Source organism: Lagenorhynchus albirostris, chromosome 2 (assembly GCF_949774975.1).
Source record: "Lagenorhynchus albirostris chromosome 2, mLagAlb1.1, whole genome shotgun sequence".
Taxonomy (NCBI): Eukaryota; Metazoa; Chordata; class Mammalia; order Artiodactyla; family Delphinidae; genus Lagenorhynchus; species Lagenorhynchus albirostris.
Window position 1 is genome coordinate 160,981,974 of NC_083096.1, and position 18,308 is coordinate 161,000,281.

Here is an 18,308-nt window from a genome sequence, read left to right on the forward strand (position 1 = left end):
TTATTGGGAGTATAAAAATAGGACTTTTTTTTTCTCCTCATAATCACACAATTATCAAAGAAAAACAGTATGTAACAAAAATACAAAGCTCTGGTGGATTTTTTTTGTCTGTTTTTGTTTTTTTTTTTGCCCCCCACCCATCCCTCCCCAACAGCCGATTCCCAGGGAGCCCCTGGCTGAAGCCTGGATGCTGTCCCTGGGTCGCCCTGGGGCTCAGGAGAACCGGTGGTCTAGGTCCCTCTGGGGGTTGACCGAGTACGAGTAGGCCTTGCCCAATACCAGGCGGTCTCGCAGCAGCTTGAAGAAGGCGTAGTAGTTGCTGAAGAGGATGAGTGCCAGTGAGATGGTCTGGTGCCACTTATCAGAGGACATTAAGGAGTACAGCTGGTAGACGATGACAGCGCCCTCCAGCAGCAAAAGGATGTTGAGGATCCGCAGGGGTTTGCTGAAAAAGAACTGCCCAAGAAAGAGTAGGCATGGACTGGAAAGTGGGCTCCAGAAACCTGCCTCTTGGAAGGGGGTTCTGGGTAGGCCAGTGAAGGGGTCAAGTTCTTGGGCCCCATGCAGACTTGGGTGGGGAGGAAGACTTCGTAGGGTTGGGCGTGGACCTTGCCATCTCTCTGCCTTTGTTTGTGGTGTTCCTTCTGTCAAGACTACTGCTTCCCACAGAAGCTGTTTAAGATCCGGATCAAAAAAAACAAAAAAAAGATCCGGATCAACTTCCACCTCCTCCCAGAAGCTTTTCTTGAGAAGTCCTGCTTGTTCTCTCAAACTTTTGCTGGTCGAAAACCAACACCTTATTATATGTGACTTCCTGGGTACTGTCAGGCCTGAACAAAGTAGAATCTTATGACAGAGGCATGGAAAGTTATTATAGACTCTACAGCCTGAGTCATTTACTATTTCATGTGTAGCATCCCCCGCTAGGCCGGAAGCTTCCAGGGGACACGGAGACACATCACTCTTACCTGGTGTCTACAGGGCAAGGTAGAGTGTAGAGACTAAGAAAATTTTTCTGGTCAGTTTAAAAGAATGATCGATGTCCAGGGATCTTGATTCTGCAGGGGCCAAGGTACCTAAACCTCAAGAGCTGATTATAGGATGGCAGGAGAAGTGCCAGGAAACAGGAGTCTGAGAGACCAGCACGCCAGGCTCAGCTCTGCACCTGACAGGCTGCAGGACCTTGGGCAAGTCCCTTCCCTGCCTGAACCTCAGGTTTCTCTACTGGGAAAAGAAGAGGTTAGCCCAGATCAATGATTTCTCAAACCGTGTTCCTCAGAGCCCCAGGTTCCAGGAGGTCTTTTAGGGGCTACCACAGTGGTAAGCAGGAAGTGAGGGGAGTTCCAACCCTTTCAAACAGAGCAGCGCCATGAAGTCCTATATACTGAACTTTAGTTTGACTGAGTTGGAAAAAAGGATTTTGACAGTAAAATAAGTAAATAAAATGGAAACCACCAGCCCAGATGATTTTGAGCAGCCCTTTCCATAGTACTGAGTCCATGAGCCATTACCATTAGTTCCCAAGTTTCCCAGTAAGGCACCCTTGGAACAAGTTAAACTCTCTAAGCTGATTTCAGTACCTGAAAACCAGGACAGCCCTGGTATTTCTTTCATACACAAGGTTCTGGTGAAGACTGAATGGGAGGGTGCATGGGAAGTGTTTACCACAGTGCCTGGCACACAGTAAGGAATGACGAGTGTAATTATTTTCACCACCAACAACCCCTCCTTTTGTTGTATCATCTTTTCTACCTCCACCCAATGTTTTCAAAGATCTGGTACCAAGTGAGCTACAGTTATGAAGGGATCATTTGTATGGCTGTCCTTGGGCTGCACATGTGCATTGTCTTCTTTTGGATTTGGGAAATATTGAAAATAGCCGCCTCTTGCTATGGCATCGCCTTCCTGCCCCGCTGATCCTCCTGCCCTCTAGATCAGGCCCCACCCCTCCTTCCCAGGGGAGGAGACTCACGTGGAACCGGAAGTGGGAGACGTCGGAGGGGATGGCCACGTTGTAGTGGCCCACTGCTTTGTAGACGTTCTTGCTGTGCTTCACCAGCACGCCCTGTGGCCACATGCATTCTTCAGTCCACCTGGAGGCACAGCCCGACAAAACTCCCTTACGCCCAGCTCACCCACACAAGGGGATGTGAGAAGACTGAGCATGGGGTGACCACCAGGGCTCTACTCCCATTTCTATCACTTAGACACAATGACTTTCCTTTTCTGCGTCTTAGTTGCCTTTTCTGTAAAATGGGTAACTGTAAGAAATTCACTGCACTGGGAGTCGGAAGGTTTAGGGCTGACATTCATGTCTCTGAGGGATTTCAAGAAAACCCTTTTCCCTCCCTGGGGTCATTTTCTTCATCTAGCCTCCCATCAGTCTCACCTCTAGCCTCCCAGCAGTCCACCACACAGCTGCCCGAGTGGTCTTTGTGAAACACCAAGCCAAGCCTGACTAGTCTCTCCTCAAAACCCTTTGAAGGCTTTCCGGTGCCCCTGGAGTCAAGTCCCCAACAATGTGTTATGGCCTCCGAGTCCCAGTGTGGCCTTCCATGACCCCCACCACATAGCACCTGCTCAAGCCACCCAGAACTGCCTCTAGTTCCTCCAGCACTGCTCCTGTCTCTTCATAAGGTGCTCGCTCCAGCTGGGCTGCTCTTCCGGATGCCTTATCCCACAGAGTTCAGCATCTTTTAAATGCTCCCTGAATCTCCTGCTACCGGTCCACTTTCCCCAATGTGTTGTCACTTATTTATTTCCCTGTATCCCTCACTAGTCTGGGAGCACTGAAGGGGAAGGCATGGTGTCCAGTTCATTTCTGTGTCCTCGGAGCATGCCACAAGGCTTGGCACAGAGGCGCCCCAGAGAGCATGTGAATAAGGTTGTGGGACCAGTGAATTCTCTTCCATTGTTCTTTGAGATCTCCCAGGAAATCTAAGGGTCCTGGGCCAGAGGACTGAGAATAACTGTCCACAAGAAGCTCAATCTCATGCTCCTGTCCTGTTGATTCCTTCATGTAAAAAACAGTTACCATGTCATACGCAACAACAGGGATGAACCTCACAAACAATATGCTGAATGAAAGAAGCTGGACCCAAGAAGAATGTCTACTGTATGATTTAATTTACATGAAGCTGTAGAATAGGCAAAACTAACCTATGGTGAAATGAAATGAAAAGATGGTTGCCAGGGGGAGGGGGTCATTGGGAAGGGCCATAAGGAAATTTTCCGAGGGGCTGGAAATGTTCTGTATCTTGATGGGGGAAGGGTTACATGGGTGTGTATGTCTTTATCAAAACTCAAGGAATTGTACACTTCAAGATCTGTGAATTTCACTGTATGGAAATTCTACCTTAAAAAAAGCTCACATACAAAAAACACAAAAAATTTGCTGTTGGACCTATCACAAGCCAGGCATTTGCCAGGAGTGAGGAGATGGCCGAGGGCTTGACAGACAAGGACCCTGACCTCCAGGAGCTTTAGTCTTGGAATGACAGGCAAGTAACTAAGCAAACACAGCAGAGGAGGAGCACAGGCAGGGCAGGGACACTGAACCTATCCTGGGTGGTCAGGAAAGTGTTCCTGGAGGACGCAAAGTGCTAAACGATGAATAGGAATTAAACAGGAAAAGAAAATTGGAAAGGTCACTCCACGCAAAACATGCATCATAGGCAAAAGCCTGCATACAAAAGTACATATAGGGACGTCCCTGGTGGCGCAGTGGTTAAGAATCCACCTGTCAATGCAGGGGACACGGGTTCGATCCCTGGGCCGGGAAGATCCCACATGCCGTGGAGCAGCTAAGGCCGTGTGCCACAACTACTGAGCCCATGCGCCACAACTACTGAGCCCATGCACCACAACTACTGTGCCTGCACTCTAGAGCCCGCAAGCCACAACTACTGAAGCCTGTGTGCTTAGAGCCCATGCTCTGCAACAAGAGGAACCACTGTAATGGGAAGCCCGAGCACCACAACAAAGAGTAGCCCCCACTCGCCACAACTAGAGAAAGCCCGTGCGCAGCAACGAAGACCAAATGCAGCCAAAAAAAAAAAAAAAAGAACATACAGAATTGGAGGATCCGAAGAGGTTGGGTCTGGCTAGAGCAGAGTATGAGTTGGGGCATGGGAAGAGACAGAGCAGAAAGGCTGGTAGGAGTCAGTTCATCATGGGAAGCCACGTGAAGGATCCTGGATCTTACCTGAAGACCATGGTGAGCCATGGGCAGGTTTATCCTCATATTCAGCCATGTACTCTCTTTCTACTCTCCCCTGCCCTCAGAGCCTTAGGCTAAGCCAAGCCCCACTTCAGCCCATTTGGCAATATCCATCCACTCTCTGGACCACCTGGACAGAGCCTGAGAGGGACCCTGACTGGCATGGAGGGCCAACATCAGGAGGCTTGGCCTCTGCGGCCTGCCTTCGCATCTCTGTGCGCCTACCCCTACAAACCTGTCCTAGGGGCCTCTTCTCGGCTGGGCCTTGTGCTGGGCCCAAGACTCAGATGTGATTCAGAGATGGTCCCAGCCTTGAGGAGCTTCCAGTCTAATGGGGGAATACAGGCAGGAAAATTAGCATAACCGGGGTAAAAAGACGGTGATGAAGGGCTGTAGAAATGCTAGGCACCAGGAAGGATGGGTCAGGCTGAGGGGAGGACAGCCCAGCCCCTCAGGGCTCCTGAGCAGGGTGACTTCTGCCTCTGCTCTGAGTGCAATGCCATCCCGCAGCTGGGCCTTTCTCACCCCACTCATCCTAACTCTTTGTGTACACGGCTATCACCCGCACCAGACTGTAACTCCTCAAGGGGTCTCGTCTTAGCCATTTCCTCCCTGTGGCTTTTCTTCCCTGGCCAGGGTATGTCATCAACTAACACAGCACCATACCCTGTTACCAGACTGATGTTTCTAAGGCACACCTTGGAATGGGTCCCTCCACTGTTCAAAACCCTCCAGAGCTCCCCTCTGCCTATAGGTCAAAGTCCAAGCTCCTTTGTCCAATACACAGCACCAGGCCTGGGACAGCTTAGGTCGAAGTAAATGCTTTCTGAAAGAGTAGATTAGCCAATGATTGGATGGATGAGTGAGTGGAAGGAGGGAAGCAATGAGTGAATGCATGAGCAAATCAGCCAATAAGCAAGTACCTAAGTCAGTGAATGAGAAAGTCAATGAGTCTATGAATTTACCACCTGCCTTCCTCCCATCTTCAAGACACTGCAAGTTACCCAAGGACAGGAGACATGTCCTTCCTGGGCCCTGCCATATCCCACTCTGGCCACAAGGCCTAGCATACAAGACATGCTCAATAACTATTTGCTGATCGAATGAATGAGTTGATGAGCAGGGAGGTGAGTGACTCCAGACACTGACCGGGGGGGCTGGGGTCGAGCAGAGAAGGGCAGACTCACGGGTGCTGCAGTACATTGGAGCACAGTGCTGGGTCCACCTTCTGCCAGCAGCCCAGGTGGGCAGCGGCCTTATGCAGCAGGTCGCAGTAGCTGGCAGGCAGCAGGTGCTGCATGAGGATCACCGAGGTGCTGATGGACACCAGCAGGAAGAGCTCGCAGGACCAGCGCTTGTCATAGTAATGTGTGTTCTGGGGGCAGCGGGAGGTGGGTGAGACCTTGGACACCCATAACGGCCTCACTCCCTCCCCCATCCCTGATTCCATCTGTCTCGGAGATCAAGACAGCCCTAGAGAGACCTCGGGGTGGCCTGAGACGAAGGACTGAACACCTAACAAAGGTGGCTTGATCATGGGCTTAAACCCTATGCCCACTACTCAGTTTTCTACAAAGAAAAATTATTCCCACTCTGAGCCAGAGAACAGGCTCTGGGGTTCAACAGAAATGAGTTCAAATCTTGGCTCTGCTGCTTAGTCACTATGTGACCTTGGGCAAGTCATTTCACTTCTCTGGGCTAGCTTCCTCATCTGTTAAGTGAGGATGAGAGTAACCACCTCTGAGAGGCGTGAGGAGGATTATAATACTCATCAAAGCTCTAGCAGGTTGTAGGTGCCCAACGGACATGAAGTCCTCTCAACCCCCAATCATTCAGTGCAGCCCATCCTCAGAGAAATGTGTCAAGCCAGCTGGGGAGGTACCTTCCCACATGGCCATACAAGCCAGAGAGAGAGCACAGGCCTTTGGAGTCACTCAGATCTGGATGAGTCCTGCCTTTCGAACTTAATGACAAAGCAGGACACCGTGACATGCCTGTGCCAAAACCGCCACACTGAAACACCAAGTCACCGCCTTCCATTACCAAGTATTACAAACAACAATGCCATGTCCCCCTCGCTGGCTGGGGGACCTCGTGCGGGCCACGTGCATTCAGCGAGCCTTGTTTTTTCCACTCTAAAATGAAGGCAGGAGTCACTCTGGCCCTCAAGAGCACATATGGGAATCTCATCAAGAGCAGCAGAGTTATTTATGCGAGCAAGAGGGCTCCTGGGGGGCAGGCAGCAGGGTGAGGCCCCTTTCCTCCCTGGGTCAAGCTACGCACCTTCACGAACCAAACAGGCACAAAGGCCACGTAATAGGCGCTCAGCATGGAGCTGACCAGCACCTCCTTCATGCGCCAGTTGAAGTCCATCTTGAGGAACTCCACCTCACTGCGGATGAGGCTGGGCGACAGGCAGCAGGCGTGGGTGGGCATGGCGTCCGGGCCGCACAGCTGCCTCGTGTGCTGCTTCCACGTCTCCCGCAGTGTCAGCAGGTAGTCCCGGCTCCGTGCCAGGCCACTGACCGCCTCCCGGGGACCCATGGAGGCCATGTGGCTGAAGAGGTTTGTCTTGCGGAGGTCACAGTTCAGCTGCAGGAACGGAATGTACATCCCAAACCTGCTGGGGAAGACAGTGGTGAGGGCAGGCCTGCGCAAGGGCCAGGATCCCAACTCTTAACCACCAAGGGAATCTTCTTTCCTCCTGGGCTTTAGCTCTCCTGGCTGTTCAGAGGGGAGACTCTACCGGTCCCTCTAGCCATCCAGCCTCCCAGCCAATGATCAGTCATTCAACCCATGTATTAGCACTAAGTGCATGCCAAGCATTGTGCTGAGCGGCAGGTATACAGTAGGAAGCAAGACACGAGTCCCGGCCCTCACAGACTATTGCTGCCCAGCAGTAATCTTAACAGTCCACATTCACTGGGCACAACCAGTGCTCCAGATACTGTACTAAGTGCTTTACATGCATTCTCTTCTTTTGTTTCTCTTAACTCTGTGTTAGGTACTGTTAGTTTGTGCCCTTTTCAGCTGAGGAAGCTTTGACTCAGACAGGTGGAGTGAAGTCCGAAAGCTCACACAACTAGTAAGGAAGTAATAGAGCTGGGATTCAAATCCAGAACTGTCTGGCACCGGTGATCAAGACAGATACTCAGCAGATACTACAAGTAATTCATTAATTGAAAACATACATGGGGAAGAGATACGGGAACATATGTATATGTATAACTGATTCACTTTGTTATAAAGCAGAAACTAACACACCATTGTAAAGCAATTATACCCCAATAAAGATGTTAAAAAAAAAAAAAAGAAAATATACATGGTACCACAAAGGAGAGGTAGACATTGTCATGGGTGCACATGGGGGCAGCTCTGTAGCTTGCAGAGGAGGACAGTTCAGGAACAATATTTATTGTGTGTCTATTATGTGCCAGGCACTGAAATGGGCCCTTGAACAGTACAAACCACTTCCCCTGAGGAGTACCCCTAGGTCAGGGCTGGAGCTAATTAGTTAAGAGATAGAGTGTGTGGCTGATATCATTTAAGGAGAAAACTAGACAGACCCATAGCCCAGAAGAGTAGATCATTAAAGTGGGTAAGTGCCAAGCACAGTACATGGAACGTCATGATAGGTGCTCTTGACAGGCATTCCTTGTTTTAGCTTAGGGCCTCTCAATTTCCCCAGGCTCTCAGACGTAGCTCCAGAAGGGTCCCTGGGCTGCTGCCAGGAGCCAGACCCAGTGAGAATGCTACATTTTCTTATCTATAGTAATGTTCTCTTTCTTTATTCTGAACTTCCAGGAAGGGATATATGAGTGTTCTTGGGCACTCATATAATTAGCCTCTTTGGGTTTTTGCTTTCTGGCCTATAGAATGGGAATGCTTCCACTTCTCCTAGGGTAAGGTTCAAGTAAGATAACTTAGAGAATTCTGGTCAAGAGCATAATCTTTGGGGTCAAATAGGCTAGGATTAAAATCCCAGCTCTGCCACTTACTAATGCTGTGATTTAGGGCAAGTTATATAATCTCTAAGAGCCTCCGTTTCCTTAACTTGCCTTAAGTTACCTAGCTTGTACTGATTCTCTACGCTCAGTCAGGCATTATGCTAGTGTTTTTATAAATACTCTCTTTTAATCTTTGCAACAATGCCCAGCATGGTGTCTGGCCTAAAGTAGATCAATACAATTTTGTTTAGGAAAGAAAGAGGTCAATGATTCTGTGGGACAGAAAAGAACACTGAAATGGGATTCCCAAAACACTCTTCAGGGCACTTGGTGGGAATGAGGGCGTGGGGCACCTACATGAACATACCAGGGCTTCAGACTCAACCTTAAGGACAAGTACTTAAGAATCTTCTTGGCTTTCCCACTAAGAAGGACTGCCGATACAATTAAATTATTTGATAACAGCGAGTAGCTGCTCTGACAGGTCACAAGTTAGAAACAACTTCACATGCAAGATGGCAGACCCTCTTTCATCCTCTCCATCCTAGATGTGACAGTATCAATGTAGAAAGTAAATAAATAAAAGTAGAAAATAAATCCATATCAGCAAAGAGAATGGGAGTGAGGGTTATCAGTACATAAGTGATTCTGACAAATTTACACAGCAGATGGAAACATGTTGACAGATGAGGAGGTCATCATCTAGAGTAGCGCAGTCCAATAGAAATATGAGAGTCACACATGTAATTAAAAATTTTCTAGTAGCCGCATTAAAAAAAAGAAGAAATTAATTTTAATACTCTATTTTACTTAACCCAATATAGGCAAAATATTATCGTTTCAATATATAATCATTATTTATGAATGAGATATTTTACTTTCTTTTTTTGTATTAAGTCTTCAGAATCCAGTGTACGTTTTACACTAACAGCACATTTCAGTTAAAACTAGCCTGTTTCAAATGTTTAATAACAATAGGCAGCTAGAAGTTACTAAACTGGATAGCGTAGGTCTAGAATGTGCCATGAGAGGGTTACAACGGGGGTAGGAGCTTATCTGCCCAGAGTGACCCAAGAGAGACTGGCTTGAACTGGGCACATTTGATAGAGGGTAGAAGTGAGAAGCAGGGCTGAACAAAAGGGATTAAACACAGATCTGTATTCATTTATGAGTCACTCCCTTTATTCTCCTACAAACCTGACACAATCTGCCCTGAAAGATTCTTCTCTAAAGAAACTGAATAAACTGAGGAGAACTGAGGTCTCTAATGGGGGCACCCTACAGTAATACCCCCCTTCCCTTTCTGGTCTATGGGTGCACACAGCTTGACAATTAGCACCTCACTCACTCTTCCTAAAGCAAAGTCTACCAGTCAGTGTGCCCTGCCCACATACTTAGAATTCCCAGTCAAACCTCCCATTCACGTATACAATGGCAGAGGGAGAGAAAATGCATTCCAAGCCACTCAGTCCTCCACTCTTAAATGTAAACAGACAACCAAAGAAACTAACTATACTTAGTAAACTAGCAGCATGAAACAGAAAAATTGACCTAGTGGAAAGACAAAATTGAGGGAACGTAAGAGATCTTTAAAACAAGAACAGAATGCTATGAGAAAAGAACAATCAGAAATCCAGAAAGAGGACTTAGAAATGAAAAATATGATTGCTGAAAAAAATCTCAATAAAAAAGCTGGAAGATGAAGTTGAGAAAATCCCCCTAAAGATAAAGTAAAAAGAAAGAGAAAAAGATAGATAGAGAAAGAGAGAGACAGAGTCAGAGAGAGAAAGAAAGAGGGGAGGGAGGGATGGAGGGAGAGGAAGAAAGGGAGAAAGATGAAAAGTATGAGGGAAAATATGAGAGAAACAGATGACCGATCTATGAGGTCTACCATCCAATACAGAGAAGTCCCAGAGAGAACAGAAAAAATGGAAGGGAAGACATTATCAAAGAAATAATAGAAGAAAATTTCCCTGACCTGAAGAAATACACAAGTCTCCAGGTTAAAAAAGTCCTAGAGTACTGATAAGATGAATGACAAAAGTTCCATATCAGACACATTCTTGTGAAATTTCAAATAATCAAAAGATAAACAGAATGCTCCCAAAAGCTTTCAGAAAGGAAAAAACAAGTCATCCACAAAGTAACTGGAATCAAACTAGCATCAGACTTCTCATTAGAAACACTGGATGCTAGACACAATGGAGCAACATCTTCAAAATTCTGAGAGAATATGAATTTGAACTTAGAAATCGACATTTGGCCGAACCATCAATCAAGTATGAGGGCAGAATAAAGACATTTTCAGACATGCAAGGACTAAGACTGTATATACCTCCCATATACCCCTTGTTAAGAAAATTACCTCATAATGCACTCCAGCAAAATAAGGGAGAAAACCAAGAAAGAAGAAGACACGGGATCCAAGAAACAGTGGATCCAACCCAGCAGGGCAGGAAAGGAAGTCCCAGGCTGAGAGCTGTATAGCAGGCTTAAAGAGCAACCACTCCAGACTGGAGCAGGAGGATGGAGGGCTCCAGGAGGGATGTCTTTGGAGGGAAAAATGGACTCCAGGCAACAGGTAGTATGACTGACAGGCTGGATAAACTTGAGGATATGTTGAAGGCCCATCATTCTTTTGTCAACAAGAAAAAAGAAAGGCAATTAGAAACTCCAAGAAAAATAAAAAGCTATATAAGAAAGTTACAATCTAAATATGAAGCAAACTAAAATGTGGCATGGTTTTAAGCAATTGATGGAATATAAGAAAAGAGAAACCATTTGACCTTGACACTAGGAACATTCTTTTTTTAAGAGGCCCAAGATTATAATTCAGTAAATATAGAGAAGGAATATCATCTATGCACACTACTTGGTCCTGCAGTGAATAATATTTTCATACTCACAATAATATCAAGGCCACTTATTGGTTTTTAATTTTTAGAATTAGCCTTAGACAAAGAATGGAAGACTTAAATGTGGCTATATAGGAGAATGTGAATGTCAAGCATGACAATATAAGAGTACAGCTGCCAGGAAGTGATAGGAGGAAGAGGGGAGGAAAAGCCAATGGACAGGGCTCCTAATATTATGTTCTTACATAAAAGGGATTAAGACACTGACTATTGTTGATGGAATAAAAAACACAGGCATACTCATATTATTGAAAAAGAGGCCCAACAGAAAATTAAAAATAATAACAATTATCAAATACTAGGAACAGTATGGATAGAAGGTGAAGTAAATCTTCATCTGTCAATGCAGGGAATCAATGTATATGTGCATGTGTGCGTGTGTACGTGTGTGTGTGTGTGTGTGTGTGTGTGTGTGTGTGTGTGTGTGGTATGCTTGTATATGCAGGATATATAAGAAACCAGAAACATGGCGGTTACCTCGTGGTGGTTAGGTTCCCTTCCTTCTAAGAGTGGAAGGGAAACTGGGTAGCTGGGAGACAGGAGTCAAGGGAAGAATTTTTCATTCTATGCTCTTTTATCTGTTTTTCAGTTTTAATGATGTGAACCTATTACCCAATTATAAAATCAATAAATAAATGTGTAAAGAAATAAACAAAAGCATAAGGATATTAAAATTATGGAGGTAACTCAGAGAACACTTAAAACCAGAAACAGTAAAAGAGGTTGCTTTTGAGAAGTGGGACTAAAAATCTGGAGGGTGGGATTAAAGGCTGTTTCTCATCATAAGCTTTTTTTTTCTTTTGGCCACACCACACCTCGTGGGATCTTAGATCCCTGACTAGGGATTGAACCCACACCCTCAGCAGTGAAAGCATGGAGTCCTAACCATTGGACCACCAGAGAATTCCCATCATCAAGTTTTTTAGCACTATTGAATTTGATTTTTTTATGATATATGTGTCTTATATTAATAAAAATTTAAAGATTAAATAATATAAAATAAAGCAAAATATGAACACTGGGTGATGTCTGAGTAGTCACCAGAAAGTGTCAAATTAAGGCAACTGTTGACATTTCTAATCAGTACAACCTTGGAGGGCCATTTGTTGATATCTATCAAAAATGTAAAACATAGCTTTTGGTGCAATAATTCTACTTCTGGGAATCTGTTGTACAGAAATTTTGGACAAGTGTGCAAAGATGTATGCAAAAGAATGTTCCCTGCCTCATTGTTTCCAATAGGGAAAAGCTAGAAACAACTCAAAAGTCCACCAACAGAAGACAAACAAAACCAATTGTGAAAAGTCAATTCAATGGAATACTATGAGGCCATTTAAACAACTGAGGCAGACCCATATATACTGCCATAGGAAAATATCCAAGTTATATGACTATGTGAACGTGTAATAAATTATACATTATCATGCATAGAGATTAACCCTATTTTTCTGTTTTTAAAAAATGTATATGTGTGGGTACTTGCACAGAAAAAATTTAGAAGGACATGCTGCAAGATAATGGTTTTCTGGAGGACTGAGATTATGTGGGACTTCCATTTACTAAGTTAAAAGCTTCTGTAAAGTTTAATATTATTACGTGACACATGTATCACTCTTATAATTAAAAACTAGTTATAACTAAAGCAAGTGTGATTTGGCTCCTACCATGACAGTGACCTTTTGATCACGCAGGGGAGAGACGAGTGTCCAGTTCTGAAGCTTCCCAGGGAACAGAGGTGACCCAGCCTGAGGAAGTTCATGACTCAGAAAGCCCAGGGGTTGGGAAATGACTGTTAATGCCCAGGCAGCCAGCAGCCTGCCCCAGAAACAGCCAGAGTGGACATCTTGCCAAAGCTCTCCCCAATTCTAGTCTAGAAAGGCGCAGGCCTGTGCTCCTCCCAGACACTATCTTTCCATCCTCAACAATCTGGGTTCTGGCAAGACGGAGGAAGTGAGTGAGCAAAGCAGACACACAGACAGACATACGGATATGCATGTGAAGATACACACACACACACACACACACACACACACACACGCTTCATGCACAGACACCCACACAGAAACATGCGTGCACCCAGGTGCTTGCAAGCATACATACCTGGGGGAGGCACCGAGAGACTACATAAACACTAAGATATGCAAAGAGACAGAGAAAGAGAAAGAACCAGAGAGAGAGGAAAGGAAGAGGGAGGAAGATGAAGCCCGTGCATACCCCCTCAGGAGCTGTGGGATATACACTCAGATCTGAGTCCCCTTCTGACCTCCCCCTTGAGGGCACCTTGGGGAAATTATGCCTGCCGTCTCAGTTTCTGCTCCTGCAAAAGAAAGCTAATCGTCCTGATCTCAGAACGATACTGTCAGACAATGTGAGAGGGTACTGTTGCTGCCTGCCTGTGAGTCTACTGGGTACGGGGGCCCAGTGCCCAGCCACACTCAGGGCAGAGGTCAGGAACAGGTGCTGGGCAGTGAGGGGGTGGAGTGAGGGGTACTCACGGATAGCAGAGGAACAGGAGGTTCAGGAAGGAGTAGGTCCTGAAGAGGTGGATGAGGGAGCGGCACAGACTCCAGCCTGTTGCCGTGAGAACGGTGAAGCGGGTGAGGAACAGCATGATGGAGCGAAAGAGGGAGACCTTCCCCCTCTGAGAAGCCTGGGTCAGGGCGAGATAGGACGGGATGGGGCCTTGGATGGAGGTCATGGGGGCTGTGCCCAAATCCCACCCAGCATGGCCCGTGATCCCGCCCGGGGAAACGTGGGGCAGCAGGCTGGGCAGAACCTGGCAAGGTGAATCCTTTCCCTCGACGCCCAGGAAACTCCAAGAGCCGATGGGATGTAATACTCTTCAACCAAGTTCAAAGGGAGCCCCAAGGAAATGCCTCAGGGTTGAAGGGCTGGGCACACCTCCTTGGTACCCCCATGGGTAAAGGGGAGTCCCAGAGTTCCCCAGCCAGCCTCTGGGACCCAATCACCTCCTTCACGATGGACCCAATGAAGCGGCGGCCCAGAACAATGGTGGTCACCATCAGCAAGTTGAAGTCGATCAGGTGGAAATTCTGTCAGGGGGCAGAGGCCGGGGGTCACGTGGGCCCCCTGCCCATGTACGGGCTTTTCGCATACCCACCTCCCCCTGCCCAGTCCTTTCCATCAGGACTGTCCCCACTCTCTGACCTTCATAGGCCTCCAGCTGAGTCAGACCAGGAAAATACCTAGAGGAGTAGAACAGGACCCAGAGGAGGAAAGTGGGACAGTCCCTGGAGACAAGAGAGTGGTGTGTGAGCCCTCTTGCTCTGATCACCCATGCCCCTGCCCCTGCACCTCTCCTTCTGCACAGAGCTCTTTCCTCTCCTTGAAATAGCCATGTATGCCTGTGACTCACCTCCCCCACAGGACTTAAGACTCTGTGCTCCTTTAGACAAAATCTGAGTCAGATTCATCTCTGCTACCATTACACTGTGTAGTGTGGTGCTGAGCACACTAGGGGTGAGCGTTCAGGAATCATCAGTTTCCTGTTCTTTTTATACCTCTCATGCCCAGCATGAGGCCAAACACACAGGGTTCTGCGTAAGCTATGCTAAACTAAAACCAAACATGTCACTCACACACACACACACACACAGCGGGTCCTAACTGGGCACCTACCAGGGAGGTGTGGGAGGGCGGGTGGGAGGGCGGATACCACCACACTGTCTTGTAGATGTTGATGTAGTGGACGAAGAGGGCTATGAGCTGGCAGAAGAAGAGCTGCAACTCAAACAGAATGCTGGCCTGGACTGGCAGCTCGGGGATCTTGCAGTGCTGCAGGGGCACGACCGTCTGGGTGGCCAGTGGGGGGCTGGAGAGGCCCGTCCCAGAACTGCTCCTGGGGGTGGGAGGGAACAACATCAGGAGCTGACCTGAGAACCCTACCAAGAAGCACTTCTGGGGCACAGGATTGCAAAGCAGGACCAGAAAAGCAGCTTAGGGTAGGGATGGAGTCCTCCTAATCCTGCCTGTCAGACAAAGGAGATGACAGAGTCTTTTCCTATTCATAAGCTGATTCAGTCTTTCCAACATTCCCCAGGAAGGAAAGAATTATTAGGTCCACTTTACAGATAAAGAAAAGGAGGCCCAGAGAAGGGAGACAACTTGTCCAAGCCACCAGCAAATCAGAAGCAGAACTGTAACTGGAATCCAGGCCTTCGGGTTTATTACACTATGTCCCCCTGCATCTGTCCCACTGACCACCCTCTGGGACTTTTCTGCTGCTCCCCACCCTTTAAGCTCCCATCTGGCATCTAGGGTATCACACCCTAGAGCCCAGTCAGGGAGAGCTTTGTCCAGATTGCTCCTGAGAGCCCACAGTGAGGCACAAGAGACAGAAAGTAGTTTACCTGGTGCGGGAACGGACACTGGTGACTGATGCGCTGGAAGTGTGGCCCCCACCTGAGCCCCCAGAGGATCCTGGCTCACAGAGTGGATTTCGACAGTAGGATGTCCTGTTGGGACCTCTTCGTCCTCCTGCAGGGCTCGACATAAGGTAGATCCTCAAGCCAGAGGGCATATATCAAGGATAACAGCAATGATACTGGCTGCCAGTTACCTGCTGTCTCATTTTGTCGCTCAGTTACAGAGACCCATGATCTGGCCCCTGCCCACCTCTTCCAACTTATCTCCTACCATTCCCTGCCTAGCCCCCATGCTTCAGCCAGCCTGGCCTTTCTCTCTTTGAGCAAACCAAGCTTATTGCTACCTTCTGCACTTGCTGTACTCTCTGGAGAGCCATTCCCTGCCATTTTGTAAGTATCTGCCCCCATAACTCTCTATCTTATTTCTATATTTTTTCACAATTCACTCTTCATCTTATTCATTTGTTAACATATTTACTGTCTATCTTTCCCACTGGAATGGAAGGCCAGTGAGGTCACTATCCTGATCTGTCCTTTTCACTGCTGTATCCCCTCCTCCTACCACAGTGCCCAGCATGAAGTAAGTGCTCAATAACTGTTGATGAGGGAATGAATCCGGAAAGGTTCCACAGATTGGTAAACTCAGTTTACATTGTGTCACAGGTAGTCTGGGGGTCTGGGTCCTGCGCTCTTAGCGCTGGTGTACACTGCTCCTTTCAGATACTACAACTCCCTGTAGGCTTACAATTATGGGCACCCTTGAAGTTTTTTCTCCAGGACCCAAGATCCAGCTCAGTGGGCATCCTGGACTCTCACAGTCAGCACCCAGGGCCTGAGCACAGTGTCAAGGGAGAATGGTGTGGTTGTGAACCCAAAACTTGGACCTGCAACCTCTTTTTCTAGGCTTAGCAGTCTAGCCCAAGCTCCCAGGCATCACCCTGCACAAAAGTCCTGCACAAAGCTCCAAGGCACCACCCCAGTCCCAGTCAAAGGTATAGCCTTGTTCATACCTCCTCATGGCAGCAGAGCAGCCTCCACACACACACACCCCTTGCCCTAGCTTCTCAGCCTGTAAGTTTTTCCCACACGTCTCGGAAAAGTTCTTGCACGGGAGCTCTGCCCCAAACAGCCCCCAGCCCCAAAGCTCTGTTCATGCACTACTGTACCTGGCTTAGAAAATCCCACACAGGCACCCTCAGTCCAGATGCTCTGCCCACACCCACTCTCCTCTGTTTAGAAGCTCTGCACCCACATAAAGCCCCTCAACCCAGAAGCCCCGCCTACACACAATTGTCAGCTCATAAAACCCGCCCACAAGCCAATAAAAGCTCTCTGCCCAGAAGCCTCGCTCCAGAGTGGGCTCCCTTCTTCTGGAAGGTCTCCTTCCAGGCCCACCTCACCAGTACAAAGCCCCTACTGCCCAGAAAGTTTGCCCCTGCACCGGGGCCTACATCTCAGGAGCTCCGCCCTTAGCACAAAGGCCGCGCCCGCCGTTAAGCCTCGGCCCACTCTAGCCCAGAAGACTGGGTCCTCACCAAAGCCCCCAGGGAGCCTCCGCATTTGGAAGCCCCTCCCACCGCTCCGATGTCCCGCCCCCACAACAGAAGCCCCACCCGCAAAACGACAGGAGGGGGCGGGGTCCCTCTACGCCCACATCCCCTCCCCCTCCCCTCGCCGGGATCCTGTCCGCGTGGGGGAGCAATTAGCAGCTTGGCCGTCCTAACCCCCGAGCCCGCCCGTTCCCGGGCCGAGTTGGACCCGCGCCGCTCACCCATCTCCTCCCCCCGGCGCTCTCCGCTTCGCCGCCGCAGCTCCAGCGGGCAATATGTCGGAGGCGACGGCGGCCGGGAGAGGACTAACCGCCGCAGCCCAGTCCCCTGGTATCAGCTGCGCGCTCCCGCCTCGCCGCCAAATTTGCATACAAGGCGGGCTAGAAGCTGGGGGCGCGCTTCTTAAAGGGGCCGCTCGGACCAAGGCAGTCCCGCGCGCTCTTTGTCTCGCGGTCCCCCACGCGTTTCCTGCAGATGCTGCTGAAAAGCCCGAGAGGGAGGGGAACTCACCTTCTTCTCTTACCTTAAGTGCCTTCTCCCAGCACCTCTTCAGGGCCGAGGGAGGGGGCCGGAATAGCCTCTCGGTTCCTGCATCCATGAGTGTTCCTCCGGCGCCTCAAACTCATCGCGTCCCATGGGCTTTCATCTTTTCTCTTTGGCCTTAGTGCTCTTAGGTCCACCCCAATCAAAACCTGGGAGTTATTTCCCCATTTCCTTCTACCCCCACATCCAATCTTCCACCTAGTATTGCTGACCCTAAGTCCTAATTATTTATCACATCTGACCCTATCCGTCTTCCACCACCTTAGTTCAATTCCTGATTCTGCCAGTTCCAAGACTTGAAATCCTGTTTCTTGCTCTTTACTGGTAATATTCACCTTATAGGCCTTGGTGGCCTATAAGGTGAAATAATGCATGTAGAACAGAGTCTGTTTTTGTTTTTTGCAGAGTCTGTTGTAATTAATGTTCGCTGTCATTACTATCATGATACATGGCAAGCACTTAACACAGAGGAAGCACTCAATAAATGAGCTGCTACTAGCAACCGTTATGATTTCTTCCCTCATAAGACCTATAAGACGTCTCAATCGTCTGGTACCTCCGTTACTTAGCACAGTCTTTGGTACATAATAGACAACAATAGTTAATTAAATGATTTAGTAGATAATTAATAGATACTCACAGAGCTTACAGTTAAATGGGAGGAGATGGATAAAAAAATTAGTAAATTCTGCAGTATGTTAGAAGGGAATGGTTACTGTGGAGGAAAACAGGAAAGGGGGATGGGAGGT

At 48.1% G+C, this 18,308-nt stretch overlaps 1 protein-coding gene across 2 annotated transcripts; it reads right to left on the reverse strand.

Annotated features, from left to right (window-relative positions):
• On the reverse strand, window positions 1-17,349 carry TMEM39B (transmembrane protein 39B). 2 transcript variants are annotated; one of them, XM_060140721.1, is made up of 10 exons: window positions 17,238-17,349; window positions 15,452-15,578; window positions 14,721-14,940; window positions 14,051-14,134; window positions 13,577-13,731; window positions 12,746-12,826; window positions 6,503-6,839; window positions 5,407-5,594; window positions 1,973-2,093; window positions 1-456 (listed from the first exon to the last, which is right to left on the reverse strand). In XM_060140721.1, exons 1-10 carry the CDS (start codon window positions 17,239-17,241, stop codon window positions 214-216), a joined length of 1,560 nt encoding a protein of 519 aa, XP_059996704.1. In that variant the 5' UTR covers window positions 17,242-17,349; the 3' UTR covers window positions 1-213. The 2 variants fall into 2 exon arrangements, with proteins under 2 accessions (XP_059996704.1, XP_059996705.1); XM_060140722.1 differs by lacking the exons at window positions 12,746-12,826; window positions 17,238-17,349 and having other exon boundaries at window positions 15,452-16,418.
• Between the last annotated feature and the right edge of the window lie 959 nt (window positions 17,350-18,308).

Bases quoted from the DNA above. Each gene is read 5' to 3' on its own strand.
- TMEM39B (XM_060140721.1), bottom strand. The intron at 12,827-13,576 runs GTGAGTACCCCT...GAACTTCCTCAG, and splicing joins CTCCTGTTCCTCTGCTATCC to GCTGGGTCACCTCTGTTCCC. The intron at 2,094-5,406 runs GTGAGTCTGCCC...CTGTGCCTCCAG, and splicing joins TCCAATGTACTGCAGCACCC to GTGGACTGAAGAATGCATGT.